At 36.4% G+C, this 22,246-nt stretch overlaps 1 protein-coding gene across 2 annotated transcripts in view; it reads right to left on the reverse strand.

The window, feature by feature from the left end:
• Positions 1-22,246, reverse strand: part of BANK1 (B cell scaffold protein with ankyrin repeats 1) — a 371,762-nt gene that overhangs the window by 46,503 nt on the left and 303,013 nt on the right. For both annotated transcript variants that reach the window (XM_058294914.2, XM_058294915.2), the window contains exon 10: positions 21,396-21,698. In XM_058294914.2, the coding sequence (XP_058150897.1) occupies positions 21,396-21,698 (303 nt within the window). The remainder of the gene's footprint in view (positions 1-21,395; positions 21,699-22,246) is intronic.

Raw genomic sequence — 22,246 nt, forward strand, 5'->3', positions numbered from 1 at the left:
AGAGACTGTTTTAATTATACACACTGTATTTGAAAGAAACATCTATGTACCAGAGTGCTAACCAATTTGGAATGGAGGAAGGAGTATATTTTTGTCTTTTTCTAAAACAGTAAGCATGACCTGGGAAAACTGCAAGATGCTACCAATTTTCACTTCCCAAGTTATTCCAGGGTCAATCACGTGTGGATGAATTCTTAATATGGATTTATATGGTTTGAAGAAGAGATTATTTGTTATCTGGGGTTTTAGATTAATAGAAAAATGAGAACGTTAAATCACAGACCAAAGTTAATTTTTATAATATATTGAAACATCCTGTCCATATGTGCTTGAATTCTTGGAGGATATTATTTTTTACTACATTTTTAGTGCATTAATGATCAAAGAAAGCTTCAAGGCAATTATGACATATGTCAACTTTGATGACTCTCTACATAAAATTTGAGTTTGAGAAGAAAAATGAATGCATTATTAGTAGTCATTGCCTTTAAACATTAAAAAAGTCCATAAGGAAAGAAAAACTATTTTTGAGGTTCAAAATATTCCCAAACATTGCACATGTCCCAAATACCACCCCCCATTTAAATATTGGTGGAATGAGTTCAGTAAATTTTTTTCTAGACTAGAAATGACATTGAATAAGAAAATTAGCATTGGGAAACGGACTTGGCCCAGTGGTTAGGGCGTCCGTCTACCACATGGGAGGTCCGCGATTCAAACCCCGGGCCTCCTTGACCAGTGTGCAGCTGGCCCATGTGCAGTGCTGATGCACGCAAGGAGTGCCCTGCCACATAGGGGTGTCCACCCCCGCGTAGGGGAGCCCCACGTGCAAGGAGTGCACCTGTAAGGAGAGCCGCCCAGAGCGAAAGAAAGTGCAGCCTGCCCAGGAATGGCGCCGCCCACACTTCCCGTGCTGCTGACTGACAACAGAAGAGGACAAAGAAACAAGACGCAGCAAACAGACACAGAGAACAGACAACCGGGGGGGGGGAATTAAATAAATAAATAAATAAATAAATCTAAAAAATAAATAAATAAATAAAAAACATCCAACATTACTCCCTGTTTCAAAAAGGTTAAATATATATATATATATAAGAAAATTAGTATAGTATTAAATATTCAAAATGTTAAGCAAAGCAGAACTAGCAGAAAAGCAGAGGAGGAGGAAGAGGAGGAGGAGAAGGGGAAATATAACAAATCAACTTGCAGTATTTGTCTTTCCAGGCTGCTTCCACAAAAACATTCTTTGTGTCAACCTTATCTGTGACCTATTCAAGCAAAGAGAGTCTTCTAGAGCTGGCCTTCTTAGAAAATCTGAATAAAGTTTATTTTATATTATTTTATAAGTGGCTAAGGTGATGAAAAACTGTGCAATAACCAAAAGCATTCATAAAGATACAAATTATGACCACAAAACCCTTGATGTCTCATGCTCATCAGAAGTATAGAATGAAATGTTGCTTAGAGCCATATACCTGTCACTGATGAATTATTCTTGAAACTGAAGAATTGATATGAAATAACATAGATGGATTTGGATTGTGTTCTGCAGTCTCAGGGAAAGGTGCTGTACAGGGAAACAGCAGTATGCTTATTAGGTTTTGTAGAAGAAGCAGAGAGGATTCAGTGATTGATCGCATATTGAAGGCTAAGATGCTGGAATTCTCTGACAAGGATGATTTATTATGACTGGCGGGGTCGGGTGGACTCCTGTCCAAAAAGCCGAGCCCAGAGTAGGGGTTTTAGGTTATTTTTATACAAGAGACACATGGGGTGGGGCCAGGAGAGGTTTAGGAGTATAAAAAGACTTTCTTAGTTTTTTAGGGTTTAGGGTTTGTTTGAATACCAGCTAAGCTTGAATTAACATATTGCCTACATTCCAGGTAAACTTGAATTAACATATTGCCCACATTCCGTCTGGATATAAGCTTGAATACACATTAAATCTACATCCTTTCTGAATATTCAAAGCCTATACAGGGTCTATATTACTTAACTGGCTTCCTAGAAACTAGGCAAACTTGGATACAGAATTAGATGTTTTAATTCATGAATAGGCTATATTAGTTTTATTTCATAGACATTTTATTAGATATTTTATTAGGCTGTTCACTATGTGGCTAAGTGCTGTGATAGGTTCTGAGGATGCAAACGTAAACGGCATAGTCAGTCTCATACTGCCTTCCTGTTTGGTGTATTCATTTAAGCAAAGGTCAATTATGTCATTAGTGTTCTACAGATGACTGAGGAAAGAGATGAGAAACAATCATTAAGGACAATGGACATAATTCAGCCCCTACAGTCTGACTCTTTCTACTGCTCCCCCTCCCCTAATTTGCGTCTTGTGAAAGCTAATCATAAGATAGCAGAATGAGGTGAAAGAAAACAGTGGGAACAGCTCCTTTGTCTAGCCAGCAAAGACTAGGAATTGGAGTGTTGTAATCCTACAAATATCCATACTGACTAATCAAACTGAAGCTCAGTGGAGAGATATAACCACTTTGCAAATTGACCAAGCTAGATCAAGCATTCCACTCAGTTTACAATCACCGCTTCATTATGCCAGCTCTAGTTACAGGTTACTAATTTGAATAAACTTATCAAAATACAGGTCATTATATTTGAGCAGGCACATTCAGGGTGGCATGGCCACAAATAGACAGTAATTTCAGTCACATAATATGAAGTTGTTTTCACCTGGAATTAAGCAACATATGGAGTTAAGAGTTGTGGCATTAATTTTAGTTAGGGGGAATCAGCAAATGGTCAGCAGCACATGTGTCACTGATGTGGTTAAGCTTACTTTTGAGATTGGCAGAGATGGAAAGTTGGGAAGCACATATCTGCATAAAGGAAGATGATATAGAAGTTCTCTTTCAATTTCAATGTCAATGAATTCTTCAGTTTCCTAAGGAGAACATAATGATTTTCTTCTCAACTTTTCACAGAAATTTGGTCGGATAAAATTGTTCCCATAAAAATTCTCTCCCAAACCAGGAAATCTCACTATAAATTACTTTTTTTCTTCTAAAGAATTTAATTTTTACTAAGGTGTAACACAAACTGTTTTTATTTGCATATTAAATCTCCTTAATGCAAGTAAGAATATTTCTAGTCTAGAAAAATTTCTCATCCAAAAAGTAGGGATGTCTGAGAGAGAGCAGCTGGTTTGTAGAATTCTGTATAATTCTTAGCTCAAAGCCATTACATTAAGTTTATTAGCAAACCTCCACTCCACAGCTAGATGGCAGGTCCCTCTCCTTCTTGTTACAAGGCAAGGAATAGGTATTGGACACTGGATTCTTGCATGGCACTCGACAGGGTATGTATCTCTTCCCATAAGGCCTCATTCTCTGTTATTGTTTGACTTTCTCTTTTTGCCCATTTGTATTCAATAAGAAAATCATGTAAGTGTTGACATTACTCCAGTAACAATCTATGAAGGATTGAATCATGTCCCCCACAAAGACATCTTCAAATCCTAAGCCCCAGTCCTCTGGATAAGAATCCATTTGCACGTAGGATCTTTGAAGATGTTGTTAGTTAAGGTGTGCCAAACTAAAACAGGGTGGGACTTAACCCAATATGACAGAGGTTCTTTTAAGTAGAGGAAATTTGGACATGGTCAGGAGAGACAGACAGGGAGAGAGAGAGCCATGTAACAGAGGCAGAGATTGAGTTAAGGATTGCTGGAAAGTCACTACCAGAATACTAGACTTCAGAGAAGGCAAGGCCTTACTGACACCTTAATTTTGGACTTCTAGCCTCCAAAACTGTGAGACAATAAATTCCAGCTGGTTAAGCTAACCAGTTTGAGGTACTTTGTTGCATCAGTCCTGGCAAACTAAGATATCCCAACTAATTTTCTTCTTGTATTAAGGAAAAGTGGCTTTGGGAAATAAGGAAGTCAATAGAATATACTGAAAACTATGTAAGATCACCTTTTGCTTGGTGATGACCAAAATAGTAAATTCTCTGGCTTTTCTTCATTCCTTGCTTCTTTCCTTCCTCCTTCCTTTTCTTCCTCCCTAACTCTCTACTCTCTTTTCTTTTTCTTTTCCTATACTGGAAAATGTTGCTAAGCTATGATCATGGTTTGGATTTTGTTACATTTCACAGGGCGATAAACTTGGCACACTAGTTTTTTCCCCTGAACTTAAGAGCTCACCTTGAACAAACATTAAATACAAACTCTATTAATAAGACTCTAACTATAAAAATGCAAATTAAGGCCTCCAAAAGAGTTGTGTTCATTTGTTCTACATACTGTTCATTATTGGTAGTTAATAAAATCATATAAACACTTTGGAAAAATCATGCAAGATAATGTATTAGCACACAAAGTCCAAGGGGAGAAGTAGAAGGTGTACTAACTGGGAGATATGGCAGGTCTTTCTCACCCCTGTGTCTACAGAATACCTGTCATCATAATATTACCATTCTTGGGTACTTGCTCTGTGAACATATATTGTTTAAGTTCTCACAAAAACCCTATTAAATAGGTATTACCATTCCTAACTTGCCTTTAATGGCTACATATTTGGAATCAAAGTGAAGCAAGCATTAAAAGTCCTAGTTAAAAATATTGTGAATTCAAAATATCTAAAGTGAGAAAAGAGACAACATTTCTGGATACTTGGTTTAAACAGCTATGATTTCATCCTTAAATGAGTTTTTTCTAAATTATTTAAATGATTACTTTATGACTAAAACTTGGAAATAATTGAGGTCAAGATTTCTCAACAGTGGCCCGAGTGACATTTTGGACCTCAAAATTCTTTGTTATGGGGCTGTTCTGTGCATGGTAGGCTGTTTAGAAACATCTCTAGCCTCTGCCCATTAGAAGCCAGTAGCATGTCTTTAGTTGTGATGATCAAAAATGTCTCCAGACGGTGCCACATATCCACTGGGGCATTGTTGTGAACCACTTCTGTGGGCCAATTCAATATCTTACTACATGCATATTTGACAGATAGATGCATCATAAACTGGGGAGTGGCAGGGGGATTAGAAATCATTCAGCTGTTAAATGAAAATCTAAGTGCTTGAAGATATAGGCATTCATTCTGTGTAATTAAATCTCTGGAAAAGGAGACTGGGAAAATTCATGCTATTATGCCAAAACTTAGCTGATGGAATTAACTAGGCTTCTGGTGGCCAAGATGGTGGTGGAAAACACTCCAGAACACTGTGTCTCCACAGATCTTTGAGCAACTAGCAAAAACGAGCAAAGCCATTTTTCTTAGAATTCCAGAAAAAAAAGGGCTATAGTGAATGGGTGAATGCTAAATCAAGAAAACACAGGTTTAAAAAAATATAGGAGAAGCTCATGGCATCCTTGCTATCTTCCTCCCCATTCCAGGCATATTTTGGGACCAGGTTGTACTTGCATTGTGGGTCCCCAACCCTATTCCAGAGGGAACAGAATAACCCTTACGTGCAAATAGTGGTGCTTGTATATCTGTGTCAATCCATCTCGTGACAGCTTGGAAGCCTGAACCAGGAAACTTGACTCTGGCTTACTTTCCCAGAAAATGCCCTGTAGACAAAATCAGCAGTGGACAGCTAAAGTAGTTTAAGAGACAGTTAAGGAGGGGAGGGACAAGATGGTGTCAGTTTAAGTGCACACTCACAATCTCTCTTGAAAAAAATGGCTGAGTGGGGGCAAAATCCTGCCTGAGTGAGCTGTTCTGGGAGCCCACAAAGCAGGTGGCTTCAGGGAATCAGTCTGGAGAGAGCTTGACAAACAGAAAAATTGCTCAAGGTAAAATGGTAGTTTCTTGCCCTTGAGGCTAGAAACTGGGACACCTAAGCCCCAACCTCAAGATAAAAAGCCACGGCAATCCCCGACTCTCACCAGTCACACAATAGGAGAAAACATTCTCTGAGAGTGGGAGGATCCTGGCAAAGGATGGAGAGGGGTTTCCTTTCTGTGGGTTTGGTTACCTTGACCTCCTTTTGACCTTTGAGGAGCATACCAGCTGGCTCAAGGTGGCACCAGGAAGAGGACAGCAGTGAATCTCCTGAGGCAGCCTGAATAACCTAACTGCCCTGGGATAGAGAAACTTGGCATGGGAGGAGGCAGAGTCAGGCAGTTGACTAGACTGGTGCTGAAAACTATGAAAATTTCAACTCCCCTAAGGCAGGCAGGCAGCAGGAAACACTAAGTCTCCAAGAGCCTATTTAGGGTCCCCTGGGAGGAAGGGGTAGTGTGGAAGGGGGTTCAGAGTCATTTTTTTCTGCAATGAGTTAATTCACCAGGGTCCCATTTGAATTTGAAAGGGCAACTCAAGCTGACTGGGGGAGGTGTGGGGGAATCCCCTCACTCAGACTATTGCATCCTGCACCCTGGGAGAGAAAGCAACAAGAATAGAAAGGGGGCAGGGACAGACTCCTAATCAGCAGGAATTTATCCAACTGGGAAGAGTCAAACCAGCCCAAGGAAAAGTGACTAGATAGCTTTCTGGAGAGCTAACTAATACCAAAGAGAAAGTTTAACTTAGTGGAGGAGTCTCTGCCTTGAATATACAAGGTTTCTAGTTCAATTCCAAGTCCCTCTTAGAGTTCCACCAAGGTATCAAACATCCAGCTGATACTTTTTTTTTTTTAAAGATTTATTTATTTATTTAATTCCCCCCTCCCCCGGTTGTCTGTTCTCTGTGTCTATTTGCTGCGTCTTGTTTCTTTGTCCGTTTCTGTTGTCGTCAGCAGCAGGGGAAGTGTGGGCAGCGCCATTCCTGGGCAGGCTGCACTTTCTTTGGCGCTGGGCGGCTCTCCTTACTGGCGCACTCCTTGCACGTGGGGCTCCCCTACACAGGGGACACCCCTGCGTGGCACGGCACTCCTTGGGCGCATCAGCGCTGCGCGTGGGCCAGCCCCACACGGGTCAGGGAGGCCCGGGGTTGGGGTTTGAACCGCGGACCTCCCATGTGGTAGACGGACGCCCTAACCACTGGGCCAAGTCCGTTTCCCCAGCTGATACTTTAGGACAGGGAAAACATAGACTTTATTCTGGTATTATTTCTCTTGGGTCTCTTATTTTTCCTAAAAAATGGTTATTTTGTTTTAATATTTAACTTAGTTTACTCACTAAAACCCACTTCAAAACCTGCAGAGGGAAGGCTTCAGGGCAATTGACTGATGAACACCGCAGCCTGAGAAGTTCCACAGGAGCCTAAGAAGGAAGGCTGGTTTTCTTCAGTTTTTGTTTGACTGCTTTCTTGTGGGTTTACTTCTTTTTTTGTTTTCTTGTTTTTCTTTAGTCTTTTTCACCACCTCCCTTTTCTAAATTAAGTGTTCCTGGCTTGTTTCTTGTTTGCTGTGTTTCCACTTCCTTGATTTCCCCTTTTCTTTGTATATCGATTTTGTCTACCAATGCTATCTCTTTTCCATCCTACACCTTTCTATCTTCATCTTTCTATTGTGGTTCTTATATTCCACCTCTCAATTTTTCTGGTTTTTATTTCTAACTCTTCTATTCTGTTTTCTTTCTTTATTAACATTTTTTTTTCTTTTTGCCCTTTCTTTTCTCTTTCCCTCTCTCCTCATCATTTTGGCCTATTCTATATACTTTTCTATACTGGATTTCCCTTTTCATTGTAGGTACACCACTTTTTTATTCCTATTACTTTACACTGCTTACATGAGTAAATATTCATTTTCCTAAATCTTATATGGTTCTTCTTCTAACTTTTACTATTATTACTACCATTATCATTTTTCTTTTCTTATCTCTTTTTCTTTCTCTGGCTCAATCTTTTTCCTTCAAGGTAACAAAGAAAACAGCAAGGAAATAGAATAAAAAAAAAAAAAACGCATCAAAGATAAAACTTAACACACACACAAAAAGCAACAGCTAAATAAAACCCTAGAATAGAAAGAGATGCTAATCAACTGAATAATCCCATCAAGATAAAAAGATGACCAGACAGCAACAAAAAGCTAAAAACCATACCAAGAAACAGGAAGAACAAACTAAATGAACAAACTGAAAACCAGGAAGAGATGCAGAACATTGAAAAACTAATCAAAGCTCTCCAAATAAATACCATGGACCAACTTAATGAAGTGAAGAAAGAGATTAAGGATATTAAGAAGACACTGGGAGAACATACTGAAGAAACTGTAAACATAGGAAAAAGATAACGGATAAGATAGTGATGAATGGCACAATTTAAGAAATCAAAAATACACTGGAAGCACATAACAGCAGATTTGAATAGGCAGAGGAAAGAATTAATGATGTGGAAGACAGTACATCTGAAATCAAACAGATAATAGAACACATAGATGAAAAGATATAAAAAATCCAGCAGGGACTTAAGGATTTAAATGACAACACAAAACACACAAACATATGCATTATAGGCATCCCAGAGGAAGAAGAGAAGGGAGACGGGACAGAAGGATTGTTGGATGAAATAATTGTTGAAAACTTCCCAAACTTACTAAGGAAGATGGATATACATATCCAGGAAGTACAACGCACCCCAAACAGTATAAATCCTAACAGGCCTACTCCAAGACCTATACTTGTCAAACTGTCCAAAGCTCAGGACAAAGAGAAAATACTAAAGCCAGCATGAAAAAAGAGAACCATCATATATAAGGGAAGCTCAATAATATTAAGTGCTGATTTCTCATCTGAAACCATGGAAGCAAGAAGGCAGTGGTATGACAGAGTTAAGGTATTAAAGAAAAAAACTTGCAACCAAGAATTCTCTATCCAGCAAAGTTGGCATACTAAAAATGATGAAGACTTCAAAATATTCACAGGTAAATAGAAACTGAGTGTATGCCAATAAGAAACCTGCCCTTCAAGAAACACTAAAGGGAGTTCTGCAGGTTGAATGGAAAAAACAGGAGATACAAAGTTGAAGGAGGGTGTAAGAACAGCTAAAAAAGAAAAAGAGAAATAAAAACAACAAATGACATAAATAAACCCAAAGAAAATATGGCCAATGTAAGTAATTCCTTGGGAGCAATAATACTGAATATTAATGGGTTAAACACACCAGTCAAGAGACACAGATTGGCAGAATCGATATGGAAATAAGATACACCTATATGCTGTCTACAAGAAAATCACCTTAGATCCAGGATTAAAGGAGGCTGAAAGTGAACAGCTGGAAAACAATCTTACAAGCAAATAACAATCAAAAAAAAAAAAAAAAAAAGGACAGGAGTAACTATACTAATATTGGTACTAATATTGGACAAAATAGACTTTAAATGCAAAACTATTTTAAGAAACAAAGAGGGACAGTATATATTAGTAAATGGGTAATCATTCAAGAAGAAAGAACAATCACAAACATTTATGCACCTAATCAAGGTGCCTCAGAATACATGAGGCAAACACTTGAAAAACTAAGTGGAGAAATAGATGCCTCTACAATTATAGTGGGGGAATTTAATATACCATTGTCACCATTAGACAGAACATCTCAACAGAGAATCACTAAAGAAACAAATATTTTGAATAACACATTAGAGAATCTGGACCAAATAGACATATACAGAACATTACACTCAAATTCAGCGGGATATACTTTCTTCTTGAGTGGACATGGATCATTCTCCAAGATAGACCACATTCTAGACCACAGAAAAATTCTCAATGAACTCATAAAGTTTGAAATGATACAAAGTAATTTCTCTCACCACAGTGGAATGAAACTGGAAATCAGTAAGGGTCAGAGAACCTGATTAGGCACAAAGATATGGAAGTTAAACAACATAGTCTTAGAGAAACAGTGGGTCAGGAGGAAATTTCAAAAGAAACCAGTAACTACCTTGAAATGAATGAAAATGACAAAAAAAAAAATTTCAAAACCTATGGGATGCAGCCAAAGCTGTGTTGAGAGGGAAATTCATAGCCATAAATGCATATATGAAAAAAGAAAGAAGAGTTAAAATTGAAGACATAACCACACACCTGGAGGAATTAAAAAAAGAAAAACAAAACAAACTAGCCCTAAAGTAATTAGATGAAGGAAGTAACAAAGATTAGAGCAGAAATAAGTGAAATAGAAAATAAGAAAGCACTAGAAAAAATAAACAAACCCAAATCTCTCTTTAAGAAGAAGATACCATTTTACACCCATTAGACTGGCACCCATTAAAAAAACAGAGGACTACAAGTGTTGGAGAGGATGTGGAGGAATAGGAACACTCATCTACTCCTGGTGGAAATGAAGAATGATCCAGCCATTGTGAAGGACAGTTTGGCAGTTCCTCAAAAAACTAACTATAGATCTGCCATATGACCCAGCAATTCCACTGCTGGGTATATACCCAGAAGAATTGAAAGCAAGGGCACAAACACATATATGCAGACCAATGTTCATAGTGCATTATTCACTATTGCCAAAAGTTGGAATCAACCCAAATGCCCATCAAGAGATGAATGCATAAACAAAATGTGGTATATACATACAATGGAATATTACTCAGCCTTAAGAAGGACTACAGTACTAACACATGGGACAACATGGATGAATCTTGAGCACCTTATGTTGAGTGAAGCAAGCCAGGCATTGAAGGCCAAATATTACATTTATCTTTCTGAAATGAAGTAAGCAAATCAAGCTGACTCAGAGAGCTAGAGTATGGAAGATAGGTTTACAGGAAATAGAAAGGGAGAAGGTTGTGAGCCAATGCCCACATGGACAAAATCTATTATAAGGTGGAAGTAAGTAGTTGTGCAGTGAAGGGATATGACAGGGGTGTAGGGATACTATTGGGTTGGGCAGTGAAAAATTGACAAGGGTCTAGGGTGGGAAGGATGAGTTGGATGGTCCATGGAACTGGGAGGAGGGTTGGGGGAGGGAGCAGATGAACACTGGGGATTGGCAGGTACATGGTTGAAACTACAATCTTGAGAGGTTCTTTTGGCAATATGACATGGAGGGTTACTAGTTTAGTTTACATGGGGGAAAATTTGGGACAGGGCTCACCTGGGTCTTCCAGAGAATGTGCAATTGATCATTTTGTCACAGTGTGTTGTATCAGTGGGAGAAGACCCACATAATGAGTGGGAAGAGGTTGGACTCCCATATTGGGGAGGCCCAGTATGTTCTCAAACAAAGGGGAAGATGTCATGCTCTCCTCTTGAGAGCATGAGTGGTTCCTAATAAGGGAGGACAGACTAGTGTGTCAAGCCCTCAGCATTGTTGCAAGTATCTATGAATCTCGTCCTTCAAGGAGTGAAACCTGATGGTCACTGTGGGCCCTGAGGGAAGGAGGAGGGAGGAAGAAAATAGATGGAAAGGGGGTAGTTAGTGGCAATGGAAGGAAGTGTGCTGCATGATCTTGTAATGACGGGTATAGGCCATTTTAAATTTCATAAAAAATTTATAAAAATGTATGGTCTAAAATATAAACCATAATGTAAACTACCGACCATGGTTAGTACCTATGTTTCAATATTTGTGCATTATTACAAAGGTACAAAGGTACCATCCACATGTAAAAGAGTTATTAATAGGGAAGGAGAAAAAGGGGGAGGATGTTGGGCATATGGGAATCCCCTATATTCTATATGTGCCTTTACTGTGACCTAAAAGTTCTTTGAAGATGTAATGAAAAAAAAAGTAAGAAACTGGGGAAGAAATGGAAGAAAGTGCCTCTGTATATACAGGATAATAATTATTACAGTAATGAAAGGCAAAACATCAAAAAAAAATTTAAAAATATTTTTCTTTTTTTTAACTTTTTAAAATTGAAATATATCACTCACACATAAACATATATACACAATAAATGTATAATAGTTGTGAACTTAAAAAAAAACATGTAACATCAAATAAACATATATAACCTCTCATCCTACCACTAATAACTTGCATTGTTTTTAAACCTTTTTAACTAATGATTAAAGAACATTGTCAGAATATTACTACTGAAGTATTTTTCCCCTAACCAATCTGATTATTATCTTTACATCATTTATATATGAACATACATAAACAATTAAGTGTATAGTAAAAGTTGTGAACTTACAAAGCAAACATGCATAACATCATACAGGGGTCCCATACATCAACCCCCCACCAAAACCTTGTATTGTCATGACACATTTGTTGCAAACTATGAAAGAACACTGTCAAAATGTTACTACTAATCATAGTTCTTATCTTATATTTGGTGTGTTTTCCCCCCAACCCACCCTATTCTTATCTTTTAAATATATTTTTTTTATGTGGAGAAGCATGGGAAAAAAGCAACTGGAGTGACCTATGGACTGTGGTTAGTAGTAATAATAATGTTTTTCATTTTTTTAAAACCCTGTTTTTAAAACTTTTAGTTTTAGTTTTTCCAATTACAATGTATTTTATTTCTTATGTTTAAACCTATCATTACTATCTCATTTTGCTATTAATTGAATTTGGCATTATTCATGGCTTCGTTTTTTAAGACATTTTGGATCACAGAAGGGTTAAAACTATGGCAAGGGAAGATCATTGTTGTGGGGTGTCAGTTATGGAAGATATGTGGGAGGGAGTTCACCTGGGCATAAATATAAGGTATGTAAATTTGTCCAAATATTCATGGGGCATTGCTATAGTGTGTAGAGATTCACACAACAACTGAAAGAATACTGAATTCCCATTCAGGGAAGGTCTGCTACATGCACTAATGGAACAGCAACAATCCCCCAACTACAGGGGCAATGACTAATGAAGAAGGATAGTTCATTGTTGAGCCCTTGATATTGATGTCTCTGCTTATGAGTCTTTTGCTCTTGAAATTGTAACTTAGTCTTGTGTTGTAGGGTGCTTAGGAGTTATTCCTGAGAGCCTCCCTGTTGCTCAAATGTGGCCTCTCTCTAAGTCAAACTAGCATATAAAAATGAATTACCCTCCCCCCAGCATGGGAAATGACTCCCAGGGATGAACTTCCCTAGCATCGAAGGATTACTACCAAGCACCAGTGGTGATGCAACTGGAAAAAGACCTTGAAGAAAAAGGGGAAATGGTAAAGACAAATGAGTTTATATGGCTAAGAGACTTCAAAGTGAGTCAGGAGGTCATCAGAGAGGTAATGTTAATGCACGACCTCAGCAGGATCTCATAGATAGCAAAAGTAGATATTATCCCAAATAGTGGGGCTCCTGAGGGTTCCAGAGAAACACAGGTCCCATGGTCATGGCAGATAGCTCTGGGGTTTGGTGTCTTGCAAGTGGGCCCTACTTTGGAGTTTGTGCTCCTGAGTGTGACAGAGTTTCATTCAGATGTGACTTCTCTACACATGCTTCTTTTAACCCTTTTATTGACCCTAAAGTTAGTGCTGGAGTTGGTAGGGGTATGTCCACGAGACTTGAATCTGTCCATGTGCCATTTGGGCCCTGAGCATCTGCAGAGTTGTAACACCTACTTTCCAGTTCATTGGACTCACCCAGGACAACTAACTAGGAGGTTAGGATGGACAACAACCACACCAAAGAACCAAGAAAGTCTACAACTGCAAGCAAGAGAGTCAAATCCATCAGCCATATGGGATTAAAACCCCCTCTTAATTAGCAGTGGAGTGGGCATCACCATCTCAGAATCCTCAAGACTGGGGAATAAAATATGGACTAGAGTGGACTTTACTGGTATTCTACTATAGACTTATTATAGCAATGGAAGAAATTATATCACTGATGTGGAGACATTGCCCACTGGAGTTGCTGAAGGCAGGGAGAGGGAAAAAGAAGTATGATATGGGGGCATTTTGGGGACTCAGAATTGTCCTGAATGACATTGCAAAGACAGATATAGGCTATTATATATCCTGTCACAACCTACAGAATGGAGTGGGAGAAAGTGTAAACTATAATCCATGCCGTATGGCCATGCTCCAAAGTGTGTTCATCGATTGCAATGAATTTACCACACTAATGAAAAAAGTTGTTAATGTGGGGAAATGTGGGAGGTGTGGGGAGTGGGGCATATGGGAATTCCTTATTTTTTTTTTAATGTAACATTTTATGTAATCTAAGAATCTTTTAAAAAGAAATTTAAAAAATATATTTAAAAAAAAACCCATGCAGGATCATACAATCACATCATCTAGTTAAAGGCCCTTAACTGACCAAAAAAAAAAAAGAAAGAAAGAAATAATGTAATCCACTTTAATGGGGAAATAATAGTCTCTTAACTTGTGCAGGGAAAACCATATATCCATATGTAAATGAAAAGGATCTCCACCTCACACTCTATGTAAAAATTAACTAAAATGGATCAAAGACCTAAATATAAGAATCACAACTATAAAACTCCTAGAAGAAAGCATAGGGAAACATATTCAGGACCTGCATTAGGCAATGTTTTTTTAGACTTTACATCAGAAGCACAAGCAACAAAAGATAAAATAGATAAATGAGACTTAATTCAAATTAAAAACTTTTGTTCATCAAAGGACTTCTCTGGAAAGTGAAAAAAAAACTTAAAGAATGGGAGAAAATATTTGGAAAACTTATATCTGGTAAGGGTTTAAAATACAAAAAATATAAAGAACTCCTACTACTTAACAACAAAACACAACCTAATTTAAAAATGGGGAAAAAATCTGACCAGGCATTATTTTAAAGATAATTTACAAAAGACCAAGAAATAAATGAAAAAATGCTTGACATCTTTGGCCATTAAGGAAATGTAGATCAAAACCATAAAGAGATACCATTTTACCTCCTCTAGAATGGCTACTATTAGAGAAACAGAAAATTGCAAGTATTGGAGAGGATGTGGAGTAATATGAGCATTTATTCATTGTTGGTAAGGATGTAAAATGGTGCAGCCACTGTGGAAAACAGATTGGTATTTCCTCAGAAGTTGAGCATAGAATTAATATACGACCCTACAATTCTACTTCTACATATATACCCAAAAGAATTGAAAGCCAGGACTTGAATAGATATTTGCACACTGATGTTCACAGAGGCATTACTTAAAATTTCCAAAAGATTGAAACAACCCCAGTATCCATCAACAGATGTACGGATATACATTCAAATAAATATAATACAGTTGTGAAAAGGAATCAAGTTCTGATACCTTGGACAACATAAATGAACTTGAGGACATCATGTTGAGTGAAACAAACCAGACACAAAAGGACAAATATTATATGATCTCACTGAAATGAAATAATTAGAATAAGGAAACTCATAGAGTCTGAAACTAAAAAACAGGTTACCAGGGGCTGGGTAATGAAGAGTTAATGCTTAATTGGGGCACAGTTTTTGTTTGGGGTGATAGAAAAGTTTTGGAATGGATGATAGTTACGGTAGCACAACCTTATGAATATAATTAACACAACTGAATTACATATTTAAATGTAGGAAAATGAATGTAGGAAAATTTAGTTTGCATATATGTTACTAGAATAAAATTTTTTAAAAAGCCACACAGGATTGTACAACACAAACTGAACACTGCTGTAAACTATGGATTATGGCTAATAGGATAATTACAGTAATGTTGTTTTATCAATTGTAACAAAGTTATCACACCAATACAAAATGTTATAATAGGTAAAACTGGATGTATGGGGTAATATGGGAGCTGTATTTACTGCATGATTTCTCTATAGCCCAAAAACTTACTGAATGAAACAAAACAAAACAAAACAAAAAACAACCACCAACAGACAAAAACTATTGCAAATGGTCTGCAAAGCCCTTCACAGATCTCAATTAATATCTCTATGAACTAATCAGGGGACAATGATGTTCTGCTATGAGAACTAAAAAAGGAAATCAAAACACCTGGTTTACACATAAAGGTTTGATCCTTCTAATGGACAGTATAAGCATAGGTTAGAATGAGTGCCTCTTTGTAAAGCTATACCAGTAACATATCTTGGAAAGGAGAACGACAGGGGAAAAGAGTAACATTTGTCTTACTAAGATTATGATAAATATGTCCTTTTGATCTGAGAGCTCCTGAGATGTTTTATACCAGGTCACAAAGCTAAACGGTTTGGACAAAGTCACCCAGTCAGAGAGTAGGGCCCAAGGCTCTTCTTGCTTTGAGGCCTGCTTTTCTCTCACTATGTTTCTTCACTAATGAGGACAGAGAACATCCCACTCTATCACATTTAAAATGATATGGATTAATTTTCCTTAGGGTTTCTACAAGGTCTTTTTTTTTCTCATTTTGCATTTCAATTGCATTCTATGTGATCAATTTCAAGTACAAGCAAATTTCAAGTGGAAAATTTCTGAGAGCAAGTGAGTTATATTTGACATTTGGGGGTCCTGGTTACTTAGTGGCTCTCAGAAAGGTCATATACAACTTTGTTGCACTGTAAAATGCCAGGGGCAACTTAGTAGCAATTGAAAACTGAAAGGGAAATTATTTTCTACCCCAAGTCAGTCACATGGACTCTGAAGGATCTTTCTCCCATTAATTCTATGAGGAGAGAATGGGAAATTGTCCATTGATATTGAAAAATTTTCCCCAATAGACATTCATGGATTTATGGATAGTTTTACTACCAATCTGTCTACACATGTAAAGTGCTCATTTATATTACATCAAGAATTCTGTCACTAAAGAGTGCTGTAAATCCATGTCAATTTTTCTATTTTCTTGAAGCTTAATGAACCTGCCCATTTCAAATATTACAGGGACAAAAAGGTAGAGAGAATAAAATATGTGAAAGCTAGCAGACCTGAAACTTTATTTAAGCAAAATGTTATTCTTTTTGTGGTGGTTACACAAGATTGGGTTTAGAATAACAATACCAGGATAACAAATAAGAAACACCTATCAATAAAAATAACATGGGTTGAGCTTTGCATTAACAAGTTACATTTCAGGGTGCATGTGATCGTATAAATGGAATTTCTCCCTAGAATGCTTAGCAATAACTGGGTATGGATATCCTGGAGCATTGTCCCATTCTGTGTGGGTTCCCCTCTTCAAATTAGTAGTGCTTTGAACATAGGATGTTTAAATCATGAGCAATTTTGGAATTAGTAGATTGATAGAGTCTTCTGACTATCCTCCATGGCATTAATGAAGTCTCTTATTCTAGCCACGTTGACATGGTTCTTGTCACTTCTATCATTCATCCATTATTTTATCCATTCAGTTAACATTCATTAAATATTATGTTTCTGCTATGAATTCATCACTGAGCTTGGCACCAGAGGTACAATGATGGGCAAAAACAGATGAGATCAGTCTCTACCTTAAGGGATTTATGGTTTAGTAGAAAGAAATAAGTATTATAGAAATATTCCAGAACTAAACATATTAATGAAGGAAATGTGTGGTGCCATGTGTAGAGGCATGGAAGCCAGATTGATCTGGGTCCAAATATCATGTCTTCTTCCCCCTAGTCTTCTTGCCACAGGCAAGACACTGAAAGTTACTGAGCATCAGTTTTCTCATTTTAAAATGAAGCTATTAAATGCCCATCATGCAGGACTGTTTCATGAATTAGCAATTGTTATGAATATTGTCTAATAATAATTATTAGAAGGAGTGGACCAAGCAAACCTTTCAGTAGAAGAGTACAGGTTTTCCCCTTGTCCTCCCATTCCATCTCTATTATCTTCTTTTTTTTTTTTTTTCTGACTCCACCAGAATCCATAGAGCACACAAATATTATTTCTATAATTTAAAGTTATTTTTATCAAATTTGTTCCTTGCACAAAAGTTGAGTAAAGATAAAGGAAAAGGGCTTTTAACTATAATTTACTGAGTGTACACCACACACCAAGTATTATGCTGGGTATTTGCTAATATTATCTTATTTAAATATAATAATAACTGAAAAGATATCATTTCTATCCCTAATTTACAATGAGGAAATGGAACTCAAGTATGTTAAGTCATTTGTTTAGGTTAAATTTGAATGCAGGTTTTTCTACAAAGTAAATATATATACACATTTTATACTTCTTGGCTTTCCTTTGCCTTGTCTCTTTGCCATATTTTGAGTTTCTATAATAGCAAGTTTGGACTTTCCATTCTGTATTCTTTCCCCACACCCTACACAACATCCTTCTCTTTTTGTTGTGTTAATACACCCTGGATATGCTAATATTCTGTTACCATTTCTGGCAAAAATTGGATCAAATTAATGTTCTTCTAATTGAATGGATGCCTTTCTGGGAAACAGAGTCAAATTTGTTTAATATATATGCCTGAACTAGAAAAAACAAAAGATGTGATGAAGGACTTTTACCCTGAGAAATTCAAAGAACATCAAGGAAGAATTAGTTATGAGGCAATCTTTACCTTAGTATGGGAACAGAATGGTCAATGATCAATGGCATAAAGGGAATATGTTAGCAAGTATATTGTTTTTATATACTTACATGCAAAAAATCCCCACCACATTATAACACTGGTTCCCCTCTAATTACCATGAGAAAAAATTAAATTATACAATTGAATTATAAAGATGTCTTATAAATGTTGAGGAATACCAGGCTTGGCATGAGTAGATGAGATAAATAACCTTTAAAATTCTCAGAAACTCAAGATTCTTTAAAGTCTCTCTCTCTCTCTCTCTCTCTCTCTCTGTGTAAGACAAATGGTACTAATGTTAAGGAGGGAATTTATGTAATCAATACAAAAAAAAAAGCCTTTATCTACTGCCTGGCACTTGAAACATTTTTGCATAATAAATAAACAAATGAATGAGAATGAAGAAATCCCAGTTATTTTATTCAACATGGGAATTAGTTGAAAGTCTAAAGCCCCAAATACCTTCTCCAATTCTATGCAAGGAGTCAACCATAATGATGAGAGATTTATTCTACTTTGTAGAAGTAGTTCTGGATATGAGAATTGAGGCACAGTTGGTGGCAGGACTTACGTACTAGACTGAACACAGGATGAATAAGTTAAATTGTGCATTCTGAATTTTGAAGTTTCTGAATCTCCTTTCCATATTCTGCTCTCAGAGTACTGGCAACCAGATATATAACTACAGGCTGGAGTTAATTGGATTTTCCACTAGATTATTAGAAAAACATGAGAAAATAGATGACATAAACTAACATTTGGGGTCATTCAATGAAAAAGCTGGTTACCTCCCCATTATCTTATAATACAGTCTACAAGTTAACAGGTAGCGTTTCCATTCAAGTTTTTGATGCTTCGTTCTTAAGTATGAAAGCACAGTTAAGAATAATCAGATACTTAATGGAAATATCAAACATTACAGATAGAATATAAATCAAAGAATAAGCAAAAATAATAGAAGCAATATAAAACAAATTATAATGGATATACATAGAGTAAGAGAAGATACTGAATTAATTGAATTACATCTCTCCCTAAGGAAAAAATAAAGGAATGCTAGAAAAAAAGTACAAATAGAGAACAAGAAAGAGCTCTTAGAAAACATGAATATGATATTCAATAGAAGGATGGGAAGAAAAAGTCCATAAAATAGAACAACATGACATGGGAATAGATATTTGTAGTCCTGAGAAACTCCCTAAGGATTTTAGTTTAGCACACGATGGACCTCTTCAAAAATCTCTAGAATATAACTAAATTCTCATATTGAGCTATATCTATTTTCTTTCTTTATATTTATTGGTAAGGTTGCATAAAATATTTATTGGTGATTAGCTAACTTGTCAACTAAATGATAATATCTTAGAGCTCACTATGATGGACAATCTGAGAATTTCTAATTAAAGCTTAATCCCTGCCTAAATAATCTAGGTGATTGTTCCAATTCACATCTTATTTTATCTGGCATTTATTAATCTGTTAAGTTTCCTAGTTTGTTAAATTTTCTTGATCATTTTGTGTAGGAGGTCATTTTTAAGTATGTTTATTGTGCACTGGTAAATAACTTTATATATACTTGCTAAATTATAGGCAAATCTCTCATAACATACTGTTGAAGGAATAGAATGGTTTCTTTTGAATGTATCAAGTGTAGATGAGTAAATGTGTTATTCTTTGGTGGATTTGGAGTATATATTTGAATGTTATATTTGAGCACTTGGTTTGGATTATTTGAATTCATAATCTCATCCCCTCAACCTTAGTTATCAAACATCTTGTTTAAAAATCTCTAACAAGTGTCACATTGTACTCTCTATTTGTTTGCACGTCTGCCTCCTACAATTGTCTAGGAACTCCTCAAGGATAGGCACTTGTTTTATTCTGTGTTCAAACCCTCTACATAGTATCTAGCCCATAAAAGGCACTCAATACAAGTGTGTGCAATGCACTGATGAGTAAAGGCCATGCTTTAGAATCATGGACTCATGATTCTAAAATCCAAACTAAACAGGATACACATGAGCACCAGGAAAAACAGGTAAGTCAATCCATGCTGCTGGGGCTATAGCTATTTAAAATTCTACTATAAAAACTTGCCTTTCTCTTTACATCCAACAGAGCAGAGAATGAGAAAGAAATGAATTCTAAAATGAAATAGACATTCTAAGACTAAGGACATGAATCTTAATCACTCAGATGAAGTGAAATTATCAGATGAATGCCTGAGATTCTAGCATTGAAACTTCTTAGGTATTTTTTTTTTAAGTTTTGATAAATTTTTTATATTAGGACAGTTTTAGATTTAGAAAAGAATTGTGATGACAGTATACACAGTTCCCATATAATCTACATCCAGATTCCCATATCATTACCATGTTACATTAGTATGGTACATTTGTTACAATTGAGTCAATCTTGATACATTATTATTCACTACAGTTTATTGTTTATCTAGATCTCCTTGGTTTTCACCAAACATCCTTTTTCTGTTCCAGGATCATTTTGGGATGCTTCATTACATTTAGTTGTCATGTCTCCTTAGGCTTCCCTTGACTGTGACCTTTTCTCAAGTGTTCCTTGTTTTTGATGGATTTAAAAGTTTTTAGTTATAAAAGTGAGTTATTTTGTGACTGTCCCTCAATTGGAATTTCTCTGATGTTTTTCTCATGCTTAGACTGAGGTTATGTGGAACTGCTTAAGTTTTAAAAGTTAACTTAAATGGAATTCAGGGAAAAAAGTAAAGTTAGAGTACCCTCAAGGTCTCCTGCCTACCTTTTCTTGTGTTTCAGATTAGTCATAGGCACTGAGCTTCCCTCTTATAGAATTATGGAGATAGTATCATATGGAATTTCTCCTTATTTTCTATGGTTTCCTGTTTCTTGGATGATTTATCAAAACTTTCCTTTTTAATGAAAAATTGGAAACCTAAACCCAACCCATCATTCTTATCATCTTCCTTCATTGTGTTCCCAACTTTGAAAAATGGGCCTATACAACTCACCTGTGACTTGAAAAAAATAATTTTCATCTTTGACTTTCTAGATCCAAGCACTAATCAGATTATCTTATACCCCACCAAAAAAAAGGTACCAAAAAAACCAAAAAAAACCCCACCAAAACCCACAAATAAGCAAACAACATTACCTTGAGCTATATAAGGTGTAGTTTCCTCTTTAGGAGGGATATTTGTGGGCCGAGGTGTGGGAGCAGGAGGTCTGTTTATAATGAAAGACCGACTTCCAGTTTTTTTCTTTGTACTCATATTGGCTAGTATTGTGTCATATTCACTGTCATCATTCTCAGGAAAAGTGTAGGGGTCTTCATCTTCCTCCTTCTCCTTTTCAACTTCTTTTTCTTCCTTTCCTTGGAGTTCACAGGCTACTTCTTGTCTTACACCAGAATCACACAGGTTCTGACTTCTTTCCATTTGGCCTTCCAGCATTTTCCCTGCATAAGAAATATTTGGATTGTGTTAATTCTTTTGTTATATGCAACATAATTGATGTCCATCTGTCACTTGCATGACTTCTCAAAATGGTCAAATCAACTGCCATAGGAAACAATTTATGAGAAGAGTTCCTGCCTCCTGAAAAAATTTCTACATTACCACATAGATTCCAAAAAGAGAAAAGTGAGCAGTGCACTTTACCAATAATATCCTCCTGCAATTTGTAATTTTGTTAAGGAAAAATTTGGTTACTTGAGTTATAGATTTATTTGAAAACATAGAAGTATCTTTCTTATCGTTTTGTGGAGTCATTAAATCAATGATTTAATATCAGAAAATTGAGTTGTGAAACAAAGCCTTACATTCCAAATGCTTCAAAAGCTTTTATTTTTCAAGCTTAATATTCTTCTATATATTTTTCCATTCAAAGTCATTTCACCTTTCCTTCACAGGACTTGCACTGGATATTTATGTAAAATTCAGTTTCTCTGGAAATGGCAGGAGTTATAGCCAAAGGCATTTTATATGTTGTGATGGTTAAGTTCAT

Source organism: Dasypus novemcinctus, chromosome 1 (genome assembly GCF_030445035.2).
Source record: "Dasypus novemcinctus isolate mDasNov1 chromosome 1, mDasNov1.1.hap2, whole genome shotgun sequence".
In the NCBI taxonomy this organism is placed as follows: domain Eukaryota; kingdom Metazoa; phylum Chordata; class Mammalia; order Cingulata; family Dasypodidae; genus Dasypus; species Dasypus novemcinctus.